General features: G+C 40.5%; 1 protein-coding gene across 1 annotated transcript in view; it reads right to left on the bottom strand.

Moving 5' to 3' along the window:
- MCTP2 (multiple C2 and transmembrane domain containing 2) overlaps positions 1-19,567 on the bottom strand; it is a 131,898-nt gene that overhangs the window by 27,751 nt on the left and 84,580 nt on the right. The window contains exons 14-16 of the mRNA XM_006924133.2: positions 18,218-18,319; positions 16,080-16,154; positions 13,951-14,070 (exon numbers count right to left, since the gene is read on the bottom strand). Of these exons, the coding sequence (XP_006924195.1) occupies positions 13,951-14,070; positions 16,080-16,154; positions 18,218-18,319 (297 nt within the window). The remainder of the gene's footprint in view (positions 1-13,950; positions 14,071-16,079; positions 16,155-18,217; positions 18,320-19,567) is intronic.

The following is a 19,567-nucleotide window of genomic DNA, read 5'->3' as shown; positions in this document are numbered from 1 at the left end:
AACGAATATGCATAATGAACCATATGCCCAAAGGGCCTGTTCTTCGTGTGGGCCAGATTTTTGTTTGAATTTTTAATTTTTATATACAGATGAAACGTTCAGTGTAATCTGCCGATGGTGCGGGAGAACACGCAGTAAGGAAGGGTGCGAGGACCAGTCCATGCACGGGCAGGGACGGGAGACACTGGAGAAATGCTCTTCTGAAGATGTCGATTCAAATGTGTTTTCCCCCCTCTAGCGATTTTCCCGTCATCTGCTCAGAGTCTTCAGGAGACACGAACAACGAATGCACTGACAGCTTTCTACAGTATGAATAAAATACAGTGCCGTCAGCTGAAAAGTGTGAAAATCCCATGGGACAAACAAGGATTTCTCTTTTTAAAAAAAATCCTTCTACACCCATCACTCAGACTACCATCTTGAATTACAGGAAATCCTCCCAAGGAAGCTACGTCAATGTTCTATTGCAGGCTCTGGGCCACGTATATTAGCGATCTGAACTGATCTTAGAGGAATTCTTACCTCTCACTGATGCGACTGCACAGGGGGTAGAAAATGCCCAGGGCCAAACGCAGGCCTGCCCTCCCCCTTCCCACAGCAATACGCACTGTGAATTTGAGGAGTTCAATATGCTCTCTCAAACGTACAGATCCCCAATATTCCCTAAACTGCCATGGTGGAAGAGCTGGTAAAACCTTCCTTGAAGCTTTTCAGTGTCATTGAGAAAATACTGAGCTATAATCAAAACAATGTAAGAGATACAGAGTCTGATAAAATGACTGTGTCAGCTCTGGGACACACGGCAAGCTGGCATCAGAGCAAGCATTCTCTAGTGCGGGGAGGAGAGCTTTTGAAAAATGTGTGTGTACGTTTGAAGTGCAAAATGATGGTCTGGACAAAGTGATCAGGTCCCATGCGTGGGTCAGTCTTGTACACGCCTAATTCAGGAGAAGTATTTTGGAATGGAGTGACTGTGTGCGTGTGCGTGTGCGTGTGCGTGTGCGTGTGTGTGTTGCTTTGGTAGGGGAGGAGGCACAGAGGAAGATCTGAAGTTCACTATTCTCCACATCTTTCACTGAAATAACCTAAATGCAAAATGCCGCCCTGGGCCTCGTGGCACGGAGACAAGACGAAAACAAGCCCGATCGGAAGTCAGTGTGAAACCCTGGATTCTTTTCACCAAACGCCCCCCTTTTCGAACACAGATATGCTGTCGTTTTCACAATGTAAACACCAGAACGGAATGCAAAGCATTTAAAGAGTGAGTAATAATGGAACTGTAAATAACGGCTCTCACTGCTTTCACTCTCAATTCGGAGTTTCTGCCTTTGACACTGGCTAGGTTACTTGATCTAGTGGTCTCAGTGGAAAGACAGGTAAACTTCAACTGCAGGCAGAAGACAAAAATTGACAAGGAGTGTCACCTTTCCTGACTGTTTAAATCCTTTAAGGAAGTGTTGGAGCAATTAGAGAGGGAGTGTAATCTTTGCAGAGTGCATTAACACTCTCCGACCTCCCAGACAATAGATCAGACCTCAGACACATAATGCTTCCCTAAGGCTTTTTAGCCCTGGTGTTTGATCTCTTAGTCACTCGGCGTGTGATACTACAGGTATCATCCCCGTACAAGGCATTATTCATGAGCACTGCTGTCCACTAGCTGACACTGGACTGCAATCAAGCAAAAAGCAGGAAAATCACCATAATCCTCAACAGCATTTCCTGTATCTTTAAGATGGGGGGGGCGGGTGAGTCCAAATTTCCAGAAAATAGTCTTTCACAATTCTCTTATTTTTTCAAGCTACAAAGTCCATTCTGTAAAAGTGCATCAGTTACATTAATATGCATAGGTTGTCTGATGAGCACAGAGTGTGTGGGGGCGGGGTTGGGTGACCTCCTAAACATTAGATGCTTTTCGTCTATAAGCTGAACTTCATAATAGATTCATTGAGGAAAATACCATGTGTGATAAACAACACTGTAATATGCAAAAAAAAAAAAAAAAAGGCAAAAGGAGGAATCAAATAAACTCCTTGCACTGCAAGCTTTTAAATCTTCATTTATCCTGCAGGGTACACGGCAGGACGCACTGGTCAGGCTACAGCCTACTTCCTGATGAACACATCCTGTTCCAACTGCTAATCTCACAGTGGAAGCTTGGCTTTTACCATTTATTATAAACATTTTCAAGAACTGCTTACCACGATATATTTTTTTAATGGATTAGATTCTGGTCAGCTGCTAACAGAGAAGAGAACTGAATATTCTCTCCATGAAGAGAGAGAAATAGGTTTTCCGGGGCTCTGACTTGCTTTCTTCCCACTGGCCTCCCTCATGAGTAATTGGAATAGCAATTGAAACAGAATATGAGAGGGCTAGGGGGTTTCTTTTCTTTTTTTTTCTTTTTCCCTGTTCTATTATAAGAAATTCTGTATCCAATCGTATAGTATATAAGACCTTACTGGTCTTAAACTTCACTGTAAGACCTAGTGAAATGTTCCGAAGAGACACGAGACTGAAATCATTTGCTCAAGACACATCACAGTGGTCCGCTGATGACACTCAATATCTCAAGCCTAGAGCATTTAAACTAAAATAATTACATTTTCTCAGAATCAAGGCAGTTTCCCCTTGCAAATGTGCACTGCAAAGGTTTTTTAAATGAAACTACAAGAAAAGAGAGCTGAAAATTAGCTTTATGTTTAAGCAAGTCACTTTAATGTTAGCATTTTCAGACCCAAACTTAAGAAAAAATGGCAAATGAAAATATATATTCGCAAAAAGCAATTTAAGAACTTTTGAACCTTAACTAGCAAGAAAGAATGATCTAGTGAATGAGTTAACTTTGCTTTGATAATGCCTAATGTCCAAAATGAAATAACAAAAGTAACTGAAAAACAATGTTATCATATCCACTCCGTATTTTCTAATGTTTTAAAAGAAATTGTTTATGTTGTATTTTTATCCCTGGGTAAAATAGCTTCCAAGAAATTAGTGATCCCACTCAGATTAAAACTAAGCTTCAACAATTAGCTGAGGAAGGAGATGTCCTCTGGAGACAACTGGGCTTGATATCCTGGGTTTGATACACATACACAGCACTATGCCTAAGCATCTTAAAACTCAAAAGGAAAGGATTTCATGAACCTCACCAATGGAATTGGCATCAAATTTTAGCTATAGGTCAAGAAAAAAAGAAAAGAATGGCTTAATATGGTTCTTTGCCACAGCAAATCTGTACCAATTTAGCAGTAATCTGGGTCTCACCCCTCGTGCATAAAGATGACACGCCACAGCATACCTGAGAAACTTATTATAAAAGCAGAGATTACACAACATGGAAATTTCCTTTTTTCCTAATGTAATGATTTCTGTTTGTAGATGATTCTATTAAATTAAAAATAAATTGCTGAATTTAAATTCCCCCAGAAAGCAGTCCACAGAAATTTACCTTTGGGATTTTCATCATTTATGAGTTTCGATCGCCACCTGCAGGACGATCGTGAAATGAACTTGAGCAATAGCGAGGCTATTTTGCTATTCCTTTTCTTTTCCCATTTCCTTTCTTCTCTTCTCCCCGCCTCCCCCACGTGTGTGCGTGTGTGTCTATGTGTGTGCGTGTGTGTGTGCGTGTGTGCGCGTGTGTGTGCGTGTGTGCGCGCGTGCACGCACGTGTGCATGTGCTAAACTTCCAGGAAATCAATTGTTTTTCTTTTGAAAACATTTACATTACTGAACGTTTAAAAATCATTAATGAAATGTAAAATTAAACTTACTGAAAGAGGTGTAGTGTGTGTGTGTGCGTGCACACGCGTGTGCATGTGCTAAACTTCCAGGAAATCAATTGCTTTTCTTTTGAAAACATTTACATTACTGAACGTTTAAAAATCATTAATGAAATGTAAAATTAAACTTACTGAAAGAGGTGTAGTTAACTGAAGCCACAGGCGGCTAATTTGTTAACACATCACGTTGTCTATTTTGCAAAATAAAAATCTGAGAGGGAAATTAGCCTATAAAAATTTCCTTACCAAAAAATGTGAGGCCTTCAATGGTTTCCAAGTAAAGCAGCTTTGGCTATGGAATAGTTTACAGGAAAGTTTAAAACTGCATGTTCCTGGCTTATACTAGAGGAGAAAAATGTTGCTTTCAGCAAATACATGTTCAGTATGCTGTTGCTCTCTAAATGGAAAATGAACGTAAGATAACATGTCACTGTAAGTGTTATAGTAGCCCAATAATATAAGAGTAAGTATTAATAGCCGAAGTCAAAAATTAAACCCCTCCGACACACAAAAACACAGATCATCATCATCGTCACAGTCATCCTCATCATCATCGTCACCATCATGTCACCATCTTCACCGTCATCACCATCACCATCAAGTATCAATGGGGAAGATTCACCTGCAGTAGGAGATGGGTCAGGCACCTGATGTAACACTACCAACTTTTGTTCCTCCAGGGAATATTATTCCTCTAGAGTAGCAACTCTACAGACTTATAAAATATTTTCCAAATGTAAGACTTGAGGGAAAGTGTGTTTTTAAAAATTTTTTAATAACAAAAGTCCATGGCTACTTTGTTGATGCATTTCATACTCAGGAACTAAAACCACGATTCCCAAGTTCATGAGCACAAAGGTCAAACACTGCCAACATGGTGTAGAGGCTGGAAACAAGTCATGAAGCCTTGGAAAATCACTTTATCAAGCCTTTGAGTACCGCCTCAATGGATGAACACGGAAGACCCTACGGTTTAACATTCTGTGGTTCCATGCTTTTCCAGGCTTAAAACAGCAGTCATGGGGGCCTGGTTTAAACACCAATTGACCTAAGAAATGTATTTCTTTCTTTTTGTTTTTCCTTGACAAAATGAAGCATCTTTAGCAATGAGTTGAAACAAAAACAATTTTAAAGCTTGGGCACAAATAGAAAAATCACTTTAAAGGGCCCAAAATATATGGATTTGAGGTTGAAGAAAATCCCAGTGAGATTAAAACAGTATACACTGCACAGAAACATGGCTTGATGATGACATAGTGAATCATATTTTGATTTAATTGTCTCTGTGTCTTTATTTTTTTTTTTTTCGTAAAAGTGAAATCCAGAATATCAGGCCAAAGAAAACCTTCCCCCCACAAATTAGCTGTGATTTAAAAAGCCAGTGACTCAACTGCAGGATTGGAGGAGAGATAGCAAAACACACCTTCCTAAATCATAAATCAAATGGCAAAAGTGCAATACAGCAGAGTAAACCCTAACCAGACCACAAAGAAGGTTTCTCTCCATAAATATCAGATCGGGCAGCTAGAATGATTACCAGGCTCTCTCGTAACTGTCACCTGTGGTGGGTCTAATTACAGGCTACCTCAGCAAGCACGCCTGCATCACACAGCAATAAAAGGGCCATTGGCTTGCCAAGCCCAGCCAGGCAAGGAGAACACACGCCACCTGATGGGGAGCCCAAAGATCAGCCAGAGAGACTAATAAAAATGACAGCTTAGGAACAAATGACAAAGCTTGGACTACAAAAATGGCGATATCAAATTAGCCAGAAATATGAGAGCTGAGCATGGTTCTTCAACAGGTCAAAAGCAAAGCAGAAAATTGGTTTTAACTGTTTTCACACACACCAGTGCTCTATATTTCCCTCCTTTCCCCCCATCTCTCTCCCTCCCCCAACCCCCATCCCTCTATCCCTCTATCCCTCCCTCTCTTTCATCTCTAAATATTCTTTTCCATTTTTGCATCGTACAAAATGTTTGCACATCGACATGTCACATATGGAAACAGATGGGGATGGGGGAGCACTCAGGTCTCTAAGAATCAAAAATACCCGCTCCCCCCGCCTCCCACCCCAGATTCAGGGCCTGTTGATCAGGGCAAGAGATTTGCCAGCTCCCTTCCTCCTCCCCTCATCCTCCCAGTGCTGCCTGCCTTTCGGCCCTTTTGCTAATTAGCACCATCCTCTGGATGAGCCGGGTCAAGAAAACGCTGGGAAAACGCACCTCAGACACGATTATAATGAAGCTGGTAGGCTGTCTATGGATTCCGCCCTCTGATGGGGCCGAGGGCTGCTCTGGTCAGAGGAGTTGGAATCAAGAGAAAGCAGCGTCTGGTAGCAGACGGTCCGCAGAACTCTTCCGAGACGCATTGCTTGGATGCCTGCTGTGTGCCCAACACGACAGTCAGCAGTCAGGACGTTCGCAAAGATGAGGGACTGGGCTGTGGTGATTCTGCAGCTCACGATGTCCTAACACAATCTTTCAATCGTATGGCTGTGTCGCACTGAATGATTTTTTAGCGTATGACATCAACGTGAATCTCTCCTATTTAAATTTCTTTTTTAATTTTCAATTACAGTTGACATACAATATTATTATATTAATTTCAGGTGTGTAAACATGGTGATTAGACATTTATATACCTTACAAAGTGATCACCCCAATAAGTCTAGTACCCATCCGACACCTTACATAGTTATCGCAATATTACTGACTATATCTCCTGTGCTGTATTTACATCCTCATGACTATTTTTATAACTGGCCTATTTTTGACGTGATGAACTTAGATTATCAGGCCAAACGTGAGGAGGACTATCGTAGCCTTAAAGATGGACCCACATTCATTGGTGTTTGGAGGCTCCATGTGCTTTAGGACTAGACTGAACATTCATTACAAGGCACATAGTACGAGGGTTTGCATTCCTACCTCCTCCTCCACCCACATCCTCAGCAAGTCCTCATGCACCTCACCCTCTGCCACAGAACAGCAGCTCTGTGGGCGCGCGCGCTCACGCCCGCTGACTGAGGCCTTTCTCTGAGCTAGAAGCGTCACCTACCAGCGTCATATCGGACCATAATTCCCGCCCCCACCTGTAGCTCGTGTCATGTGCTTAAAATATTTCCATGCTTATGATATCTAATTTGATCTCCAAAGGGCAAATTTAATTTTTCTCACAGTGTGCTTTAATAACTTAAAGGTCACTGCTTTGGTTTTAAATATAAGAGGAGGATGGTAGAGGAAGCTTAGAGGAGAGAAAATAGAGGGGCGGCAAAGGATGTGGGACGGGGTGCTGGGAGAGTCTGCGAGGAGGGGAAGATGGGGTAAGAAGGAGGAAAAGAGGAGAGGAAGACGGACGGACAGATAGATGGACCGATGACGGCTTAGGATGAACATCTCATCTTCGTATCTGAGCATGTGACGGTGTCTGAGCAGGGGGCAAACAGTGGTTATAGAAGCAGAGGTGGGGAGGGAGAGGGCAACCGGGAAGGTGGCGGTCAAGCTCTGGCTGGCTCGGACGGTAACAGGATCTCTAGCCTTCTCTTTCTCCAAGATTTAAGATCCCCAAATCAGGATCATGTTCAAATCAATGGGGTTTGTCTGGACAGGAGAGTGAACCAGACTGAATCCACTGAAACTTGTGCAAAACGACAGCTCCTAACCAGAAGGGGCAGAGAAGGCAGAAGGCGTGCTCACAAGCGCATCCCAACAGAGAGCTCGAGGAGGCAGCAGGTAGAGGCAGAGGGTTCCACACAGGGCCTGGACCTACGACACAGACGGGGGAGTTAACCATCGTTCACTTATCATCTAACGGAGCCACGTGAAGACTGGCAGCGTGCAGTGTTCTAGGACTGACAAGCTAAAAGTCTCATGCTCACTAGTCAAAACTGGAATGCTCTCAAAATACCAACTGATTTCAGTCAACGTAGCTGTGATTCTGTCTGGAAGTACAATTCAATTATAAAGTTGAAAATATAAACATGAAAATATGCTAAAATAGTTAAGGTTGTCCTTTTCAATTTTCAACAGATAATCTTTTAATGCAATTACTGTAATTTTATTAAATGACATAATTAGTTAATGCCTGAGAAGCTGTCAATACAAGGGGCAATTATGTTGTAAAAATTATAATCACAATTTGCAATAATGGATTCTTATGAAAAAAATGCTGAAAAAACTTTAACATATTTTTGAAAGTATATTATGCAGTTCTCAGTGAAAAGAAGATTTGGGAAATCATCTTATAAACATTAAATAAATCAAATATAAACTGTCAAATATTTTAGCATATTTTATATTTATACATTTTGCATATGTGTGTGTGTATATATATCCTCTATATATATGCATATATATACACATACATATATATACATATATTTACATATATATATAATATATGCATATATATATAGAGAGAGAGAGAGAAAGAAGTATTTAAGATGTCTAAACACTATCTCCTCCTCCGGACAAAATGATTATTGTAACTGTGTTTTTTTCAGCTTTACGAAGTGTTGTTAATCTTTGAGCCTCAAATGCACAAACACTTACCAAACAGGCAGTAATGTTTGCTTTGCACACCATTTGTGACTTTCACAGCCACAGAAAGTTTAATCAAAGGCAGGTACATCTAGTTGTGAATAAATAGGTAGAACTTAAAGGAAAAGTAAACCATTCAGACACAGTTAACACATAAATATCTAAAGCATCAAAAAGACATCTGACCAGCCTATGTTAATACTCCATCTGAAAACAAAATTAACACTGTAGTTGTCATTTGTACCAAAGTAAATTCCATGTGAATATTCTCTGGACCACGGAAGGAATCATGGAGAGAAACAATGCTCGAGGTCTCACACAAAATTTTTCCTAAACCTCTCACAAAATATTCAACAGAAAAATTTTTTGTTTCCAAAATGTCCTGTGCTTCTTCATGTGTGTGTGTGTGTGTGTGTGTGTGTATTAGACGAGTTGGTTCTGTCACTGCTGCTATTGTTGTAAGTTTAAAGTGAAATGATTTCTCAAAATTCTAGGACCTAAATGCTAAGAATTTTGTATATGTTGACTATCAGTAAGAAAATGAAGAATTGTATTTTTAACCTTATTGGGGTGGGGAAGGTTGATTGATGCTTTAAATTATGTATCATATTGCAGGCCCTGTCAACTCTGAAGAATAAATTCTTCATTTTTCTACACTCAAAAATTTCAGGAAAAAAAAGTCACAGATGTTAAAATCATAGCTTTATGAAGATTCCCATTGATATATGGTAGATTTAGATTACTTTTAACATCAAATGTCCAAGAAAAAAATTTAATAAAATAAGGAATCCATCAATGCCCTGCAGATTTGCCTCCCTTAATGCAATAGGTGTGTGCCTGAGAGATTGGTGGAAATATACAACTACATAAATGCAGTCCTTTCTTACAGCATCAGGAGATCTCCGCTATTTAAAGTAATCTTCTGATGATTTATTATCATATGAAAAATAATGCATTTATGCCATAAGATAACTTTGAGTCTTTCAACAGATCTATTGGGGTTTGTAATATATAAGTACCCAATAGAAAAACAAAACAAAAAACCATAGACGTAATTGGTTCTACAATACAAACATCACGGTGCAAAATTATCTTTCAGGAACAAATTCGATTCGTCTTAACTATCATCAAATAATGTATTCTCTCTGGGACACGGAGATATACAATATAGCATCCCCCCACACACACTAGAAATAGAGGTCTATCTCTCTGATCACTACTGTTTTAAGATGTTTCGAAGGAATGTATTAGTGGAGATAGTTAACTTCTCTACTCCAATTTCTTGCTTTGAACAACCTGGCATTCTTTAAGAGAAACTAAAAAGCACAGATTCCTTGCATGGCCCCTTCATTTACCTGTTTTTAGCCTTTATGCTCTCCCTGAAAACCCTGTGATATCATCTAAAAGCTTTCCCAAAAAGTGGAGAAAAAATAACTCAGACTGCAATTTGGGCCTCAGCCTAGGGCCAGACACTGAGGTTTTCCAGACCATCAAGCTGGGCTCCAGGGGCGTCACATGCATGTGATTCCCAGGGTCTGGGCTGTCCCCCAAAGATATCACAGACGTTTCCACCTTTGGCTTCTCTAATTCTGGCTCCACCTCTTGTGAACATAATGACTATGACTGAGCATCATCTCCACTCATATGAGAACTCTTGGAACAGGCCTCCCTCTCATTCATAACATCTAAATACACATCTAAAATGACCACTGTGGTGGTCCCTAGAGTCATCATCCTCTGTCTAAATACAAGGACCACGATCACTGCATCCTGGCATCAATGAAAGGCAGTATACCCAATAGCTGTTGTGAGAACTAAATGAGTTAGCATTTGTAACATGCTTAGCAAGCACTGAAACAATACTACCTATAAAATATTCCTAGAGTTCGAAGTCTGTGTGTGTCTGTAAAATACCACGTATATTTACAAATCCATTCATAGAGAGATGTACAGATGTCTTTCTTCTAGGCATGATATTTTAGCTACACTTGGCCTCTTTCAATAAACTAACATCTCATCCTAATTTGCCTTTCAATTGGAAAATTGAGAGTGTGACTTTTTGAGCAAAAAGATATATATATACACACACACAAATACATACATACAAATAAGTAAAGGTCACAGTAAAATATCTAGAAAACTTGAAGGAGAAAGACTCAAAGATACAATGAACAAAATTTTCCATAATGATCCTAAAAAAATTGAGCCTGTAGAAGTGTGATTTGGAATGGTTTGACCACTCTAAAAAAAACAAAACAAAACAAAACAAAAAAACCTAAATTTAATTTTGTTTCTTACAAGAACAATAGATTCAACGGCACACAGAAACATTCACACTGCAGGGGGCAGTGAATTGAGGAGAACTATCCTGTCTTCGTATTGGGACTATGACCCCCCGCCCCGTGTACATGAAGAGGGCAGGTTTATGCTTGAACCGTCCTACGAGATAAATTCTCCCAGTGTGTCCGTCTACTCTGGCCACTGTGTGGGCCTAGATCTTGGGAGGCTGCTGTCCTTTAACTCCTGCTTTCAACAAGATATGATCTATTCATATACACATCCAAAGGAATTCTTAGAAAAATGTTCGGTTTGCTTTCATTAAGTCCTGAAATTAAGAGCCAGAATATACTAGACAAAATCCTGTAACATTCTTGCCTTGTGTCATCTGAAAATACAGACATTAACATGATGTGAACAGGCTGTTTTATGTTATCTGACAACACAGAAGTGAGAAGAAAATTCCTCTATTTCTGCCCTTAGCTGGTGGCGCTAGGGCCACTTCCTGTGCCTGGAGGAGAAGGAAAAGCTCCACCGGGGATGCTTCAGCCAAAATGGTTCATTTCACACCTGTGCAGTGAACCCTCCAATATCACTTATCCTAATTTCTAAGGTAGAAAGGCCTTCAAGTTCAGTCCTGCTATTTAATAATAAATCCTTGCCTTAAGACCTTGCTTCAGATCACCACGAAACTGCTCTACCCCTGTAATGCCAGGGCGAGCTGATGAAGCATGAACAAATGATCACACTGATGAATAAAGGCCAGGTAGAGCATTCCGTGCTCAGCAGACGACAGGACAACATCGGTGTGCACCACCGATGGCACACATGGCACCCTTGATAGTGGAGCGAGAAAGAGAAGCAGCCAGACTTCGGTGCCACAGCCTCCCTTCCTCTCTGGCCCAGGCCACCTGAGGATTCAACATTTTGCAGAAAGACAACCCTTAATGGAGTCACGCAGTGTCGAGGGGCTCAGCGCCATAGCCAACAGTACTCGATGGGCAGCTAATTCAAGTCTGTAGGCAAGATCCACGAAAGCAAAATGTTCTCCAAAAAAATGAAGGCTACCCATAATCCTATTAAAAATAACAATAAGTGAGACCAAAATATATCTTATAGTTTATCCTAAAAATGCATTTTTTACATGCTCTTGCTTCAAGAGCAGAAATAGTTCTGCAGAATGACCCACCACCCCAGTAGCAACGAAAACATTCTCTAATAAAATCACACTTCGTCAGCGTAGGGAGGGGAGATAGCCACCCCTCTACAGATGCAGTCTCCACCATGGCTGGTCAAGGTAAATGCAAGGGAAACGTAGACTTTCAAATTAAAACGTGAAAATTACGCGTGGTTAAGTGAGCGCTCTTCCTCCCACTACCTTCGGGACAATCCAGGGAGAGAGTTTATACATGCACCACTGCTAAGAGACTCAGCATTTTTTCAATGATGTCCGATGGAAAATGTCCCCCACACCGCAGGGCTTCCCACGGTGTCATGAACCCACGCATCCCCACAAAAGTACACTTTGGCAGACCAGCAAGATGACCTCCATCTTTATCTTTCTTTCTCGGGGCCTCAGATTTGAAAGGCCAACGTGGCAGCCTGTGCCTGCCAGCCTGGCAGACAGAGGGACCAGGCAGTGCGGAAGTGGCCCCACTGCCAAAGCTCCTTCCCGCTTGGAAGTCCCCATGTTAGACGACCTATTTCTATTCATGTGTTGTAATCTTTCTTCAGATCAAGCCGGCAGCCCATTAATCATTCCTGTCATGCCACTACAGAACGCAGTGCAATGGATCTGTTTTTCTAAAACTCACAGCGCCAGAGACTAAGCTCGAGAAAAAGGAAACCCTCTCTCCGCAGAGGCTGGGGACTGACTGGAAGGAGCCACCAATTGTGTTGATTTGCCCACGTTTATCCAGAACCACGCAGAACATTCTGTGGAAAGTTCTTAAGAGAACTCAGGTAGAAAGGGGAGGTAGAGAGGCTGAAGAGGATCCCAACGCGTGAAGCCCCAAGCTGAGGATAACCTGAGAAAGAGAAGTGGATGAAGAAATGCCAAGAGAAAGACAGATGTGAATTAATAAGGTTCTTATTAATGTTCCTTATTAAGGCCAATTGTTTTTAGCAACTTCAGACCAAAGAAAAAGTATATTAACGGTCAAGGCTGAAGCCATCGTAGGCGCTCTACATCCTGAAGCACTGAAAATACTAAAATTAAGTCGACCAACAGAATGCTCACCAATGACGAGGAAAAAGCCTCTTAAGGAGCTGACATACTTGCTCCATAAGGTGGAAGTGGCCTTGAACTCACTGACATCTTGGGCTATTTTTTTTTTTTTTAAATGAGGGCATACCTTTGGGATAAGAGAGAGCACTGGCAATGGAAAACGGGAGACAGAGGGACCGTGATCACAACCCGCATGTCGTATCAGGTCCTACTGTGATCTTTGCACAGGACGGAAATTAATGGCAGGATACAACATGTACAAGAGAAGCCACCGAGAGGCTTGGCTTCTCCGCCCATGTTCGATCTTACCAATGTGATCAAGCATAAGTCCCTTTACAAATGAGGAAGAATCCCAGAGATGCGAAAGGAGGACATGGTGCCAACTTTCAGGTCCTTTAAGATCCTTGGACTCTCCGTGGTTGACTTAGGTGACGTTAAGATCTCTTGCAGCTCTGAGACTCTGAGATTTCATTAAGCTTATGCGGACGGGCTGACGTTATCAGCGAGAAGTGTATGCATTTCACACGCGTTAGTGTTCTCGTTTGTGGTGTCGAGTCAACGTGTAACGTGTAGCAATCATTTATGTCTCAAGTGATGTGATATAAATAAATGTTTTTTTATGTCAAAGTTGGTAAATGGTTTACTTAAAACATAATTAGAGCAATTTCGTCTTAATTTAGTCATGTGATTTTTTTTTAACCTTCATTTTTCAAAAGACACTGGCATTCACTGGAACAGAAGGAGAGAATTATACACAATGTAGGGACTATACGGACATAGTTACAACACCACCACAAAAACATTTAAAACTATATAGAACATTGACTCTCTTAAACTTGCCAAGAAGTAGTATATAAGTAAGATCTGGGTAATTTAAGAAATTTCCAAGGGTAAATCTGACATAAGTACTATCTTAGAAAGACACCTACATAATCACCTGTTATAATATATTTCAGAAAGATGAGGAGATACCATTCACATTTTAAAGTTTCCTTACAGGTGTGAACCTCAGCTAGGTTGAATGTATATTATTCTGCTTTATGTCAGTAAAATAAAACCTACCTGCATTTGGATTGGGGACTGAGGAACAAATAATTTGAACATAAAAAAAGAAGCTTACCACGAATGCTATTGCACTTCTCAACGTGGACTCCCACTGGAAGCAGCTTTTAAGGAATTGTATTGTATTCCATATTGCCATGGTGATTCTTTTCACACGGTCTACATCTCTTGATAAGATCTGATAAAAAAAATGGAAAATAGGGAACTAGATTTGAATACTCCAAATATTATCTTTAGAGCAGGCATCTTGGTCATTCAAATTGTATTTTGTATAGCTGCCAATTAAAAAAATAGAAAGAAAAAGTCTTAATGTTTTTTCTAATATTCTTTTTAAAATATGATCATCCACAGAGGAAAGAAAAACCCAATGCATTTTATAGTTTCTTTACTGAACAATACCTGTTTCATTAATGTTCATCAGAAAATGAGCTGGCAAAAGCTACAGAAGCCAGACACTCTCTGCGTGTGTGTGTGTGTGTGTGTGTGTGTGTGTGAGAGAGAGAGAGAGAGAGAGAGAGAGAGAGAGAGAGAGAGAGAGAGATGTGTGTGAGAGAGAGATGTGAGAGAGAGAAAGAGAGAGAGAGAAAGAGAAAAAGAACAAGTGTCTCTTGTTTAGCTTAGAAGGAAATGGACAGACTTAAAGAAACGTACAAGCATTCTAACTCGCAGAGTGCAGAAGCAAAAGTCTACGGAAAAGTATAGTTCTGGGAAGGGATTGAGTTCTCTCACCTTCTAGCTGTCTAACCCTGGGCCAGTGTCTTAATCTCTCTTTTATACAACAGGGCTGATATTAGTGCTAACCTTGCAGACTATGGAGAGAATTAAAGGGCTTAGACACTGCCTGTCACATAGTAAGTGCTTTTAAGTATTTGCATGATAAGCACAAACTTCAATTTTATGAAAATTTTGGGACACCTGGTGTTGGGGGACACCTTGTGGTGAGAACCACGCAGGGAGGAAGCCAATACACCCCAGGATCTCAGTCCCAGGTCCCCTGGTGCTCTCAGGGCCTGAAGCCACCCCAAGAGGAGGTCTGTGTTTGGCAAAGGAAATATCGTTCCTCCCAGCTGTAGACAGATTCATTTCAACTTTTTTGCAAAGCAGCTACCCCACCTACCTCAACTCGGGTTTTAACTTTCAAGTAAACAGACAGAAAGACAGCAATAATAATAACGAAATAAGAGGTTGACTCAGATTACACAAAACAAATATTACACTCGATGCTATGGCAGACCAAAGCAAAACATTTGGATGCTCCCTCAGAAGACAGTTAAGGCCTTTTCTAAGTGTTTTCAGTTCACAGGAAGCAAAAGGATGATAAGATGCCTTTCTATTTAACTGCTTTATGTCATCCACAGCTGCTCGCCCCACAGGAAGTGGTGGAAGTAATAAACACTTTTAAAGGGGACACTTTGTTCTTTGTTACACAACTGAAGAGGGACAATAGGTACAGAGTGAAATCCTGAACTGAGTCTGAACAGGACAGGGAGGTACACTGAAAAGAAATGTAAAGGTCATGCTGAAAAAAAAATGTGACACTTCCCCAGCGGGGCCCAGAGCTTCACTTTTGGTTGAGCTAATGAAAGAGGAATTGAGACAATGGGCAGAGGGAGGGACAGGTAATTCGAAATGAGATAAAACACCGACGCATCTCAAATTTAGGCCATCCAAAATTAGTAGGAGCTGCTGTGGGTGAATCTGAGGCTGGGGTCTCTGAATACCCTCTGGGTTAATTTCTTTATGAACTCCACGGGCAGAATACCTCCCCGAAACTTCGAAAGACAGAGACAGAAACGACCGTGATGAAAGGAGGGTTTGCAGGGCAAACGAATCCGGCAGAATGTTCACGGAGGCTGACGCCGGGAACTTTTGTTTATAGGATGATTCGGGACATTAATGGAGGGCTGATGCTTTCTGTTTCACCCAATTCATCTGGTTTAAGATCTTTCTTATTAAGCTGACTGAGGTCCTTGTTTTAGAAGGGAAGGGGAGACCAGGAGAAAGGAGTGGAGAGGTGGGGATAGAGAGGGGGAAGGAGGAGGAGGAGGAGGAAGAGGAGGAGGAGGGGGAGGAGGAGGAGAAGAAGAGAGAGAGGCAGAGAAGGGGAGGTACCAGCAAGCAACGACCAACAGTATTTAAGTGCTGGATGCTGAGTGCACCACAGGCCAGTTCACTGTAGGCACCTACCTTTTTGGACAGCTTGCGACTATCCTCAACGAAGCGCTTTTCTCTGGGACTGAAGGTCCTAATACTCGCTTTGACCTAGAAAGACATCATTGTTAAAAAGCATAACATTTCTGTGGACTTCGTTCTTCTCCTTCCTTCTTAATGACTCAGAAGAACGTAGAATCCGACACCTTCCGAGTCCAAGGCCTTTGGCAGGGAGCAGAGAAAAATGGTGGCTCCCCTGTGATCTGCAGGTGTTTCTGGGGATCATTTCATGAGCATTATGTCGCTGGGGTGGGGCAGACTGCGTCTTGGGGACTCCAGAATGTTTGCAAATCAGTAGAGATATTTTAAACTACTGCAGACTGGGATCTCAAACCAAAGTCTCTAAAAAGTAAAACTTCCTTTCGCATTGACGTTTTGAACTAATGCTCTCGCCAACAATATCTTGCATGCGAAAATCAGCTTCCAGCTTATAAAAACATCTTTCCCACAGACAATCTCATTTCTTCTCAATGATGTGGAAAAATAAGTAGACGAGTCATTTTAGCCCCATTGGATAGGGAATGAACTGAGGCTCAGAAGGATGTTAGTGGTTTGTCCTAAACAACATACCGAGGAAAATTTCGAAGAACAAAACTCACGTCCCTCTCCTCTACATCAGATGGGCAACTAAAAAATTACTTCATTAACGTAGTTTCTATTTAAGACTTTTACCCCCTAAAACTCAGGTTTTACCTGTGGGCGTCGTAAAGGTCAAAGAAATGGGGAAAAGAGGACGTAACAGCAGATGCCATAGTGGAAACTGTGCCCAGAATTCTAGCACGACTGGAAATAAAATATGCAATTTCCCTGGCATTGATTTTGTGAGTAATTTCTTAGAGATACCAAACAAGAAGCAGTACAGCATAGGAATAACTTCAGAGTCAAAAGATCTGGAACTGGATCCTGATTCACTCATTTATGAGCAAATCAGCTCTCCTGTTTAATTCCATTCACTCGTGGTAAAAAGGCATTAAAGACACTGATTTACCAGATCGATTGTGAGGGGTAAGTGAAGTAATGACGGAGTCTGGCACATTGCAGGTGGCCAATGTTACCCTACGTTCATTTACACCACCAACTGAATTAACCTGTGCTCTCCTTTCCCTTTCTAGAACCTTCTGCTGATAGCCAGGGCATATGACTGCTCAGGGCTAAGTAGGCCACTCCTCTGCCCATACAGGGATTTCCCATCACATTGCACGGCCATCAAGAATCCACTGTGCCAATTCCCAAACCTATTTATGCCAGTTTTACTCATTATTATCATTCTGTATTTTAATTATTATACAAATCATTGAAATACAAGCAGGGATTATAGAGTTGAAATTTATGTGGCTCTACAAAGATTCAATAAAGGTCAGTCACTAAAAAGATACTGTTATTGAGGTAGAGATTTTATGAAAAACGATCTGGAAGAATTATAGATTCAGATAATTCTCTGAGTGTCTTTAAAGTATATCTCTACTGTGAAGAAACTGAAAGTGGAAATTATTATAAATGTTATAAGTATATTTATGCAAGTAATATGTTTTAGAACTAAAAATAATAAATCCATGCTTCAAAAAAAAGGTTTCAGGCCCACGCCCTCAAAATTGGCAAACGAATGTGTATTTATATATTTTACATTAAACTAAAGATTCAAGAGACATTAAAAAATTTTTCCTCCTTTCACAGTAGTTTCCAACTGAGTAAGTACTTGTTTTGATAGAGTTGGATATCAAGACATTTGCTATAATAATGAAATGCTATGTCAAAGTCTTGAAAATATTTCTGTCCAACAACCAACTAAAAGATTACAGGTAACAAAGCTAAAAAAAAATAATTTTCTAATTTATTTTTAAAAGTTTTTTCCTTGACACTTAGATAGATATGTTGAGAATTAAATACCACCAACTATACTGGCTCAATAGGATTAACACCAGTTGAAAACTGGAGTGTCCAGCACTGATTTTGTGGCTGAGTAACAAAGCTACTGCTCCCTCTCCCTCTCTCTCTCCCTCTCTCTCGCTGTAATAATTCCGAAACATTTTACATGGATTCGAGTCTCTCCATGGTCGTCATCTTTCGCTTCAGGTATATAGAAGCTGGGGAGGTAATGGGCCAGTCAGACTTACCGGATTATATATGAAGTCCATTTCCAAATAAATAAGTCCTTTAAAAGCTTGTTCTAAATCTTTATTCTTCAATACGTAACAATTGGTGTGTCCATCTCGAATCTGTCATAAGTAATAGATAAAATACAAACATTCTATGGGGTTTAAATGAAACAAACTGGGTCACAGTTAAGAAAGTAGACTGCATACACAGATGAAGCAAATATTAAAGCAAATACTAAATCCATCATAAATCAACTTATAAATCTAGACTGTTGTCATAACTGTTAAGAAGACAGAGTTACATTACCAGGCTGAAACTAGTATGTTAATGGGAAATTAGTGGTACAAATTATTACCAAGTTTACATGGGCTTTTCTTCAAAAATTCCAGAGGTTATACATTTTTATTTATTAAGAAAATGATATTCTACAAAATCCCTGGCCAGTACTCAAGACTGCCAAGGTCATGGGAAGAAAGAAAACTTGGAAACTGTCACAAATCAGAAGACTAAGGAGATAAGATGACTAAATGCAATGTGGTACTCGAGGTCGGGTCCCGGAACAGGAAAAGGACGGTAGTGGAAAAGCTGGTGAAATTTAAATAAAGACCAGAGTTTAGTTAACAGGAATGTACAATGTCAGGTTTTAGTTTTGACAAATCGTATCGTGGCAATATAAGATGTTAACAATACAGGAAACTCGCGGAGGTGTATATGGAAACTCTGAATTCTCTCTGCAACTTTTCTGTAAATCCAAAATTATTCCAAAATAAAGAGGTTATTAAAATATTTTTAAGAAACAAAGAAACCGCTTTTAATAAAACAATCAGTGTTTCACAGCCAGGGAATAAATGCAAATTAAATAAATCAGGATAGCTAAAGTTTAGGCCAAATCTAAAAACATTTGGAATGTACGAAACGCTGACAACCCTTTAAAATAAACAAATCCCTCTGATATCCTCTCTGCCAGCATGTCACACCAGTTCCATACGGTAATCTAGCTGCGGACCCCAGCATGTAAGGAGTCTAAGAAGAATGTTTCCTGTATCATTTGGGAAACAATTTGGCTCCGATTAAGGCATTCTCTTTTCGGAGCTGATAATCAGCAATGCTTTATTATACACAGCAGTCGTATATGTATTAAACTTCTGGCTTGTAGGAGGCATACCTGTTAATTCCAAAAGAACATCAGCAAAATTTGAGCTGACCAAAAGCCCCATTTGAGATTGTAATGATCAAGGATTTGCAACAACATAGGAAATGTGAAGCCATGAAATCTGAGCCATATTTTAAATGACTATTGCTGTCACTACAAGCATTCTGCACAAGTGTTCTCATAAACAGTGGTGGAAATGAGTTGAATCAGTCAC

The sequence above is a fragment of the Pteropus alecto genome, unplaced genomic scaffold, assembly GCF_000325575.1.
Source record: "Pteropus alecto unplaced genomic scaffold, ASM32557v1 scaffold59, whole genome shotgun sequence".
In the NCBI taxonomy this organism is placed as follows: domain Eukaryota; kingdom Metazoa; phylum Chordata; class Mammalia; order Chiroptera; family Pteropodidae; genus Pteropus; species Pteropus alecto.
Note: the sequence above shows the minus strand (reverse complement) of the source record. Positions and strands in the feature narration are given on the sequence as shown.